General features: G+C 43.9%; 1 protein-coding gene across 1 annotated transcript; it reads right to left on the reverse strand.

Annotated features, from left to right (window-relative positions):
- Positions 1–6324: 6324 nt before the first annotated feature.
- Positions 6325–11360, reverse strand: MS3_00001457 (uncharacterized protein). The gene has a single exon (XM_051208912.1). It carries the CDS (start codon positions 9870–9872, stop codon positions 8379–8381), a length of 1494 nt encoding a protein of 497 aa, XP_051074319.1. The 5' UTR covers positions 9873–11360; the 3' UTR covers positions 6325–8378.
- Positions 11361–11402: the final 42 nt, after the last annotated feature.

Genomic DNA, 11402 nt, shown 5'->3' on the forward strand with positions numbered 1-11402 from the left:
TCCCTTTGTACCAATATTTATGTGTTGCGATAAATAAACTAAATAAATAATTTAATGCAAATTCTGAAGTGATCATTACACAGAATTTCAATCACAGCAACATTGCATTTACCGTACTTGTCCCATCAAAGTTTTCAACAAGCACTATGGCATGAGAGACTTATACGGGCAGATATAAGTAGTATGTACTAAGAATTAGAAGTAGGATCCTTGCTGACAGATAAGAGGAAGAAACATAGTAGTCCGAGTAGCAACAAGAACGGAAGAACGATGGAGTTTGTAAGTAAAAAATTACGAAGATGTACAAATTGTATGTTCCATATACTGTTTTCATATTTTAAAAATGCTGCATGTGAAATCTTAATACGATAAATTGGTCTACACTAACCTAGTCTTTGTTCATTACAACACTTCATGTGGCAGAGATAAATTGCATCGGATTTATCAAATACCATTCAGCCCACAAGTGCCCTGGTATGGTCGAGAGCGGAGAGGGCCCGCATCCCCTACCTCTCGAAATGCTCTCACACGACCACGCGTATACAGCCCCTGTCACGGAAGTCATACCCACTGCCTTCTCATAGCGGGGTGTTGTTTACGAAATCGAGAGGACGAAAAGTGAATGTCCAGGGCTTTACTGGGCCGGTGGACAAAGTAAATCCACCAAATGGAGTTGAAAAACCCTGATTCCGAACCAATGGCGCACATGGGCTCCAGTATCCTGAAGGAACAAATGGCGTATGAACCAACTGTTGGTCACCGGCTACCATGGGACTGCATCTCCTTACATTGCTCCACTGCCTTGTGGGTCAGACCTTTAGGTCAAAGACTCGGGTTGTGGCCCCCTAAGAAAACCACCCGCTTCTGTCTGGGCACCTGGGCAGTATCATAGCCCACACACAAATAAAATGAAAATGACGATATTTACTAAAAATACTGTTCACGCTTCGATTAACAGTCAAACAATTCAAATTGTTATTATTTACCACGTCACTTATTCACTCTCTTTCATTGCCACTTTGTGTAACCTTATTTTTCAACATACACAGCAGCTCGCCCGTGATGGAAACTCTGTCCTATCTAAACGATCTCGAGTTACTGACTGGTTGGAAATTGAATGCCACTACCGAATACGATTATTGAAACAGTTTTTCTGAAACCACGTGCACCATTCAAACTGGCTGCCTTCAACGTTTGCACACTTGTGCAGGTCGGACAACAGATAGGGTTGGCTGTGTCTTTAGAAAGTCTTAATATCGACGATTGTTGTCTATCTGAAACCCGTATTCAAGACTCTGGTAAAGTAATACAAATTCGCTCTCCATCTGTCGCTTCAAAAAGCTTGTTTTGCATGCGTTTATTCGTGAACAGTGTGGTATCTTCGTATGGTCTAGGCTAGCTACCATTCCACTGAAAAGTATAGATGAGCGTTGGTTGCAATTGCATGACGCCATGAAAATGGAGAGTAAAGCCGTTTGCAGGTTCGCGAAACGTCCCGCTTATAAGCACTGGGTTTCTTCAGGCTCCTTACAACTCATCGAAGCCCACCAGTCTACTCCGAGTAACCGTGAGTTTGGCCACAAACGAAGGATGTTACGTAATGAAATCGGGCAAAGCTTGCGAAAGGACCGAGAAGCCTGGTGGTCGGAGCGTGCTAATGAGCTGGAAGCAGCAGCTGCATGTGGTGACTACCGGAAGCTCTTTCAACTCATCTGAATCACTGGCAGCAAGAAGTCTGGTGTGAGTGAGATCATCTGTGAGGATGACGGGATGCCAATCACTAACACCCATCGACGTCCTGGACGATGAGCAGAATTTTTCGAAAGGCAGTTCAACTGGCCTGTTGCTCCAGCAATATCGGTCAGACTGTTCTGCTCTCCAAGGCCGGTCACGTCCGATCCACCAAATGAGATGGAAGTCCGCAAGGAACTCCAACTCTTGAAGAGTTACAAATCACCTGGCCCAGATGACTTACCTCCGGCTCTTTTTAAAGATGGTGGTGAATTTTTGACTAAGGAATTGACGACGTTGTTTACAAAGGTTTGGGAACTAGAGAGTGTACCAACGTCATGGAATGAGTCGATAGTTGTCCCTATCTTTAAAAACGGTTCACGTCGTTCCTGTAACAACTATCGGGGGATAAGTCTACTTCCGATTGCGTCCAAGCTATTGGCTTCTGTCATATTTCGTAGGTTGTTCAAAACCCGAGAAAGATTGACTCACGAGGAGCAGGCTGGGTTTCGTTCCGGTCGAGGATGTATTGATCATATCTTCACCCTCCGCAAAATGTTAGAACACCGTCATATTTTCAAACGCCAACAATCGTAGTGTTTCTTGACATTAGGACTGCCTTCGATTCGTTGGACAGGACTGTTCTCTGGGATTGTCTATTGAAGAAGGGTGTGCCTGAAAAGTTTATCAACATCCTAACGGCCCTATATACAAACACCTCAGGCAGAGTGAGGGCATACAACCACCTCTCTCCATTGTTCCATTCGAGCATTACGTTTGGCAGGGTTGCCCAATCTCACCATTCCTCTTCAACTTTGCCATCGATGACATTCTGGAAACAGCTCTGATGAATGTAAGTAATGGTGGTGTGGATCTGTTGCCTGGAGAAAGACTTCTCGACCTTGAGTATGCGGATGATATTTTCTTACTGTGCGATAATGCCCAACCCACGCGATCCGCACTTAATCAATTGGCAATCAGTGTCCGTAGGTACGGTATGTGCTTTGCACCTACGAGGTGCGAAGTACTTCTATAAGACTGGCAGGATTCTAATCCTGTACTCACCCTGGATGGTGAGCAGATAGACGTAGTCGAGAAGTTCGTGTATCTCGGTAGCTGCATAAGTGCTGGTGGTGGCATGAGTGATGAGACCAATGCACGTATAGTGAAAGCCAGAGCGGCTTATGCCAATCTGGGCCACCTTTGACGCCTTCGTGATGTTAGTCTAGCTGTAAAAGGTCGGATCTACAACGCGTCAGTGAGAGCAGTTTCGCTCTATGCTTGTGAAACCTGGTCTCTCCGAGTTGAGGATGTTAGACGACTCTCGGTGTTCGATCATCGTTGTCTCCGAAGGATTGCTGACATCCAGTGGCAACACCATGTTAGTAATTCAGAGGTTCGGCATCGTGTGTTCGGGCACAGAGATGATAATGCAATCGATGTCACCATCTTGAAACATCGACTTCGGTGGCTTGGACATGTTCTACGAATGTCGTCCCAGAGAATTCCACGTCGTGCATTATTTGCCGACTCTGGGACTGGTTGGAAGAAGCGGAGAGGTGGTCAATCTATGACATGAACCGACCGTATGTTAGCATCGCGTGTTGAACTTGGCTCCGTGACCTTGGAATTGCTCAGACGCTTCTGATTGGCTCGTCGCTAAATTAGAGTCTCGCCGAGAGGCTAACATCACAAAAGAAGGGAGGGTGGCGTTACTGACCAGCAAACATGATGGTGGGGAGATAAATTCAATCCACCCATATCTGTAGGGCAGAACATTTTGTTTAATTACGGCTCCTTATGGTTTAGTGGGATGTCACGAACTTATGGTATTGATGCTGATTTATCACGCAAAATACCCCTTTAAATCGAGTGATGAACGTTGAATTGGTTTCACTTCCTATCCAGAAATCCTATTACAAGCAAACTAGACAATTCGCTAATATACGAAGCCTACTCAAGACCCTATAATACCTGAAAAAAAAATACAAAAAAACGAAAAGGGCTCTAATGGCTTCGATAATAAAAGGAAGACAGCCAATTGTATATCACAATACTGTTTCTAGCACTATATCTTATTTTATAATCACACATAACCCCATACTCTCAGCTCCTTTCTGAATCCCCTCCATTTGTCAGTTGTGGACATATGTCCACTCATACCTTGTTTACACTTATTTTCTTTAACCTATTAAAATGCTCTTTCTTAACAAATACCTTAATAAAAGAAAATTAGACTGAGTAATGATACCTTAAACATTCCTTCATGAATATTGGCTACTCTGCCCCTCGTGCTTTCTTTTACTTGCTCCCTCTTTCAGCCCTCCTTGTGATATGGAACGAAAGATTTTATCCTGCACCATCCTCAAAGCCTTAGACATTCCAAAGGGACATAAGTTTGCGACATTTAGAAGCTCCCACCTTCAATGGACCTATCCTTGACCATCAGTTGCACATTAGTAACGCAACTTTCGTGAAGCGCGCCAACTGTAGTACTGATTAGAACCATCTACATTCATATCTTATAAATTATCAACCCAGCTATGTAATTTACTACAGTGGATATTGTATCATTTGTATCAATTTGATCTTGCCTGTAAACTGCATGCCTCATGTAACAAACTGTTATTTGAGAATAAATTATTATTATTATTAATTGCCTGCATATCTGCCTTCCATATGTTGGGACGGGCCGTTGCAATTGTTTGACAGGCAATCTCAGCCATGAATTTGAATAAGATGACTGCATGGTCACTTCTCCCAAGTGGTGGGAGAAAAGCCATTTGGCCAACGTCATCACCGTGTGTGAAAACTAAATCTAAAAGTGAGGAAGAGTTTCTTAAGTCGTATCTTGTGGGATCTCTAATGTGTTGGAATAATGCTAATCCAATCGAGGTTTCTAACAGTTTGCAGTCGAACGACGATATGGATGACCCTACCTCTAAGTTAACCCAGTTTATATGTGGTTCATTAAAGTCGCCTACTACAAGGCTTTTACCGTTGTTACACCAGGACTTAAGTTTACTAAGGAGGAAATCATCTGCTACACATTCTGGACTGCGATAAACTACAACTAATTCAATATCTTGCCTTCGGCATTTCAACTTACATCTCACCAGTTCACATGTCCCTGAAACATGTGCTACTGTCTCAGCTAATCTTATGGTTAGGGTACTTTTCGTGTACAGAATAACCCCGCCTCCCCTTCGGTTTAATCTATCAGCCCTACTGGTTATGAAACCAGTCAATTGGATTTCACTATCTAATACTTCTGACGTTAACCAAGTTTCCGAGACAGCGATAACGTCCGGTTTTTCTTTGTCCACCACTGACTTCAGCTCCGCCATTTTATTTAGTAGGCTGCGAGCATCTGTGTAGCATACCTTTAAGTCTGTGGAGAGCCTTCCCTTGCCACCCAGAGTGGCTTGGGGATCGTTTTGCTCCAAAATTTTACAATCTGAAAACCCTTAAGAACGAGGTTTCTTTCACCGTTTCGGCGACGCTCGTTTATTTCCGCTTCTGCAGCTCTTCTCTTAATACGATCAGCTAGGCTGAGGTCCTCACGGACATATATCCCGGATCCAATCAGTTTACGTGAATTACTTAGAACCAGGTTCCTTTCTTCCACCGTGTTGAATGTAACCTTTAGGAGGCGGTTTTTCTGAGGACTTTCGGAATCCACCTTTTTCCTATTCTATAAAGCTTACAAATGCTAACTCCTGAAACTGTATCTGGGAGTAGTTTACTTAATGATGTCTTAATATGATTGAGATCATGTTCAAATCTTGCCTTTGGTTCAGTATCTGAAGATTCTCTTATCTAATGAAAAATGACTGATCCCTCAGAGAGATCTGTCTTGTCACGCAGTGAGGATTTTTTTTCTGATAGCATCCCTTCCAATGCCTTGCTGACCAGCTGCGTTTTGCCTACAGTCTTTTTCTTCCCATTCCTTTTTCTCCTTACTGAAGTCCATTTGTCACCACTCAGGACAGCCACACCTGGACTACGTGAAACGGTGACAGTTTTATCCGGACCTTCTATTTCGACTAGAGGTGTATGACTGCCGATGTCAATATCAAGTGGCACTTCATTCCTCGTTAATGTCAACGGAGATTTCACGTTCCCGTCAACCAGTCAGGTGTTTACGGGTCCGGTAGCAGCACTTACTACACTAACACATTCTTCTCCGTCAGTGATCTTGTTATCATTGCTTCCGCCATCGTTTTTCTTGCAGGCCAAAGCCAATAGGCCCATAGCCTCCTGAACTAGTACCTTTTTATCCGTACATCAGAACATACAAAGCCAATGCGAGTTAGGCTTCGAGCATCTTTTGTAAGCCGTCGGACTTAGGCGTGTACACATTTTGTGGTACCACTTTTTACAATCGTTGCATTGCATTCCCTCCTCCACGGGGAACAAACAATTTGGTTGCCCACATTTGTGAGTCTTACCAACCATTGTAATTCGATTTAAAAGGTTTAAAAACACAAAATGATCATGTTGATGTCACAGGTATTCAGTGTTTGACAACGCTTCTACCAGTAACACCTTCTAATATATTTCGTTCCCACCAAGAGAAATCAAAAGACAGAGTCGAGGAGACCGGAAGAGTATATTTGGCGATGACCAATATATCGGAATTCTCTGATCTAATCTGGCTAGCGATTGCGGTTGATGTTGAGCACGGCGTTACCACACGTGATCTGGTGCGGATGCCTGACCGAGCGCCTTCAGCTAGATGAGTCCACTAAAACATATGGTCAGCATCCAATGTCGAAAACTTAATGCTATTTATTTTGGGGATTTATTTACCGCTACAGATCACTCCCCCTAGTGGGGCAGTGACGACCCTAAGACGTGGCCAGCCAGAAGTTTAAACCCAACGAGTTTGTCGTTGGTAAACACTCTTCTGATAGCTTACTAAATTTAGCAGCGTCTGGTCGTCTTTCCTTACTATATGGGACGGAGGTACAACATAGTAAAAAAGAAAATGTACAATGAAAATTTCGGATCCTCATAAACGTCATCGTTCTTTTCCAGCCGTCCTGGAAAAGAAAAAGAAAATGTAAGTGCATGTCGAAATACACTCGTATGTGCGTAAAAACACAATGTCGGCGGAAAAAAATGGAAAATAAACTCATGAACACGTAATAGCATTAAAAAAATTGTTTTGTTTTGTTTTGTTTTTTTTAAATAGAAATAAAAATATATAAGCATATTAAAATTGTTTTTTTTTAAAAATAATATAAAATGTCGAGAAGTGCCTTACGTGCAATAGTCGTTTAAATGTTCTGGAAATCTCACCCTTCTTCCAGAACGCGTCGTTTTAAGTTTATTTTCGGATACTGTCGAAGTATCATCGTGTGTGTTGGTTGTCGGATGAGGTATTGTAAGTGTCGGAGTCGTGTCGTTCGATTGTACCGAAGGAAAATCGACGTGGATAGGATTTCCTTCTAAATACGCTGCTTTTAAGCGATCGATGCTGATGCTATCGTTTGTTCCGTTCTTATCGACTATATAGTACTTAGATTCACGTTGAAGAACTTTGAAGGGTCCTTCGTATGCTGATTCGAATGGTCGTCGATGCGAGTCTCGACGAATGAAAACGTGTGTACTATATCGTAAGCCAGGTTGAACGAAAACATCAGTTGATTGAGGTCGAGTGAAAGCAGGTTTAACTGAACGCATTGCGTTTGTAAGCCTGTTCGTGTAGGAGGTTAGATCCATGTTCATTGAAGAGGATGAAGGATCCACGAATTCTCCTGGAAGTCGAAGTGTCGTTCCATAAACGAGTTGAGACGCAGTGTATCCAATGTCAGCTTTCACTGCATTGCGGATACCTAGTAAGACGAGTGGAAGAGCGTCGGTCCACTGTGAAACGTTTGCTGCTGATAGCGAAGCTTTCAGTTGTCGGTGAAAACGTTCTACCAACCCGTTTGCTTGTGGATGGTAGGCGGTCGTTCGGAAGCGAGTGATTCCTAAAAGTGTGGTCAGACGACGGAAAAGATCGGATTCAAACTGACGTCCGCGGTCTGTAGTGATGGTTGAAGGGCAACCGAAGTTTGCTACCCATCGTTCGACGAATGTGCGGGCCACTGTTTCAGCAGTGCTGTCCTTGATAGGTACTGCTTCTGGCCATCGAGTGAAACGGTCAACGCAGGTTAAGAGATAAGAGTATCCATTTGAATCTGGTAAAGGTCCTACCAAATCCAGATGAACATGGTCGAAACGGGCATCGGGAGTTTTAAACGAGCCTAAGGGACATTTATTGTGTCTGATAACCTTAGATTTTTGGCAGCTTACACAGGAGCGTGCCCACTCCCTCACGTCTTTATTCATTCCAGGCCAGCAAAACCTTTCTGCTATAAGCTTGATGGTTGCACGAACACCTGGATGCGAAAGTTTGTGCAATGTGTTGAAGACATTGCGTCGATAATGTTTCGGCACGATTGGGCGATCCCTACCTGTAGATGTGTCACAAAGTAAGGTTTCTTTACCTGTTCCCATCTGTTTGATGCGTAGTTTAAGGGTTGTGGACGATAACTCGTGCTGAAGATCACTGTCTTCTTTTTGAAGCTCGGCGAGTTTAAGAAGGTCGATTCCTTGGAAACTGTTCAAGGAAGTTATACGAGATAAAGCGTCTGCAACTACATTGTTTGCTCCAGAGATGTGTTGAATATCTGAAGTAAACTGCGAAATGTAGTCCAGTTGTCGAGACTCACGGGAGAGTACTTGTCAGAAGGAGAGCTTAACGAGAAAGTGAGCGGTTTATGGTCAGTGAAAAGAGTGAATTCACGACCTTCGATGTAGTGTTGGAAATGCCGTACAGCACAATACATAGCTAGGAGTTCCCTACCGAATGTGCTGTACCTCGATTCGGTGTCTAGCAACCTTCTAGAGAAAAATGCCAAGGGTTGCCAGGAGTTGTTAACCCATTGTTGTAAGACTCCTCCGATTGCTGAGTCGGATGCGTCTACTGCGATGCTAATGGGTGCTCGGGTGTCCTGATGTGCGAGCATTGTTGCTTTAGCGATCAGTTCCTTGACTGTGGAGAATGCTTTTCGTGCGGTGTCGTCCAAATTAATGGATTTCGCATTTCCACGAAGTTGGTCGGTCAGAGGTTTCATAAGTAATGCGCATTTGGGTATGAAACGTCTATAGAAACTTACCAGGCCGTTGAACGTGCGTAATTGCTTGACGGTGGTCGGTTCTGGGTAATCCAGAATGGCCGCCACTTTGGTCCTAAGAGGTCGAATGCCTTGAGCATCGATAGTGTGTCCCAGAAAGTCTAACGAGTCGGTTCCGAATTGGCATTTCTGAACGTTTACAGTAATGCCATGTTTTTGAAGTCGTTCGAAAACAAGATCCAGATGCTTGAGATGTGTTTCTCTGTCCGGACTTGCGATTAGACAGTCATCAACATACGCGTGTACGAAGTTGAGACCTCGAAAAACGTCGTCTATGAATCTTTGGAATGTTTGAGCAGCATTCCTTAGACCGAAAGGCATTCGCAAAAATTCATAGAGTCCGAAAGGAGTTATGATAGCTGTTTTCGGTATGTCGTCAGTAGCCATAGGGATTTGGTTATACGCTTTAACCAAGTCGATTTTCGAAAAGACAGTTGTACCTTTCAAGGTAGCTGTCAAATCGTGAATGTGAGGCAACGGGTAACGATCGGGAATGGTTTTCGCGTTCAATCGCCGATAGTCACCAGTTGGACGCCAATCGTTGCTGTCCTTTTTAGGGACCATGTGCAACGGAGATGCATATGGGCTACTTGACGGTCGTATGATTCCTAAGTCCATCATGTGATCGAATTCGTTTTTCGCCAACCTTAGCTTTTCAGGAGCTAGTCGTCGTGCTTTAGAGAATACAGGTGGTCCTGTAGTCGTGATGTGATGTGTAACATTGCTGGTTACACACGGTAATCTCGGTTGCGTTTGTTGTATCCCAGGGTACTTATCGAGTAGTGGTTGATAGAGTGGGTCTATCATATGTTTAACTGTGACTGGGGATACTCTACAACCAGTAAAAGAAGTTACGCAAACGGACAAATTAGTGTTCCCGTCTACTAGCCTCCGTTTGCGCGTATCGATGATCAGATTGTGGTGTTGTAGAAGGTCCATACCAATGATTGGCATAGAAACATCTGCAACAACGAAAATCCAGTGAATGGGTTTGCGTAAACCCACGTTAAGGTAAACGTACCGTTTGCCATACGTAGCGATCGGTTTTCCGTTTGCCGCCTGTAAGTTTAGGGTCGATTCGTGAAGTCGGTCGTTAGGATTTGCTGGGAGGACGCTAACTTCTGCGCCAGTGTCGACGAGGTAGCGAACTCTCGTTGTCACATCTGTGACGAATAACAGACGGCTTTGTTCGCCGGCTACGGTTGCCGTTAACGCGTGCCGGCCTGGAAGTTTCCCGAATTGTTTTTCGAATCAGTCGGTTTCGTGTTGGGAAAATTGCAGGGTTTTCTGCAATTTCTGGAAAGCTTTCCATACTGGTTATGATACCAGCACCAGTCGGGGTTATCTGTCTCTCGTGGTCTAGGGACAGATCGCTTACGAGAAATGCTTCTACGTGGTGTGCGCGATCTCTTACGGTCGGTACGAAGACTAAGATAACGCGTGAGTGTGTGACATAAGTCGGTTATATCATTCTGAGTCGTGTGAGGCTTTTCTTTGACTGAAAATACCTCGGTAGTAGGTTTCGTAATTTCTAGAATGCGGTCGGCAGATGCAGCTAGCTCGTCTAAGCCGTTGTTCTGGAACGAGACCAGAACTGCTTGCACCTGTTGGGGAAGTTTTGACAAGAAGAGTTGTTTGAATAGACCTTCGTCGAAAGTTCTTAGGCCTATAACCTCTCTCATCCGTTGCAACATGTCCGTCGCAGAACCGTGTTGCAGGTCGATGTTATTGAAGAGTTGATCTAACCTTTGTCGATCGGTTAGATCTCCTCGTTTAAGAATCGAGCGTTTTAAGATTTCGTAAGGATCGGAAACATCACTAGTAAACATACTAGGTGTTACGTACCTGTTGAATTCGCGCGGTAGTGCCTTGACTACTGCGAGGAATTGTGCACGTGTGTCGATCACGCCGTGCTCGGAGAAGTCGGCTTCTGCGTAGCAAAACCAGGCTTCGATGTTGTCGGGCCAGAAAGGCATCAGTTGAAACGAAGGTGGGGACAAAGTCTTAAGCTTGAGTACTTTAGGTGTCTGTTCAGTCATGATGAAGTATGAAGTACGATAATGAACGAGGGGAAAAAATATATATCCAAGAAAAAACACGAAAAAAAAATCACAATGTTCAAAAAAATAAAAAATAAGGCAATGATATATATAAAATCCCAAAAAGGAACAGACTCACAGTTACAATTAGGTGTACCAGATCTCGTCGGTCTCACCAATGTTGATGTCACAGGTATTCAGTGTTTGACAACGCTTCTACCAGTAACACCTTCTAATATATTTCGTTCCCACCAAGAGAAATCAAAAGACAGAGTCGAGGAGACCGGAAGAGTATATTTGGCGATGACCAATATATCGGAATTCTCTGATCTAATCTGGCTAGCGATTGCGGTTGATGTTGAGCACGGCGTTACCACACGTGATCTGGTGCGGATGCCTGACCGAGCGCCTTCAGCTAGATGAGTCCACTAAAACATATGGTCAG

The sequence above is a fragment of the Schistosoma haematobium genome, chromosome 1 (assembly GCF_000699445.3).
Source record: "Schistosoma haematobium chromosome 1, whole genome shotgun sequence".
NCBI classification, from domain to species: domain Eukaryota; kingdom Metazoa; phylum Platyhelminthes; class Trematoda; order Strigeidida; family Schistosomatidae; genus Schistosoma; species Schistosoma haematobium.

What these genes read in the sequence shown, in the direction of transcription:
- MS3_00001457 (XM_051208912.1), bottom strand. Translation starts at nt 9,872, where the DNA reads ATGCCAATCATTGGTATGGACCTTCTACAACACCACAATCTGATCATC.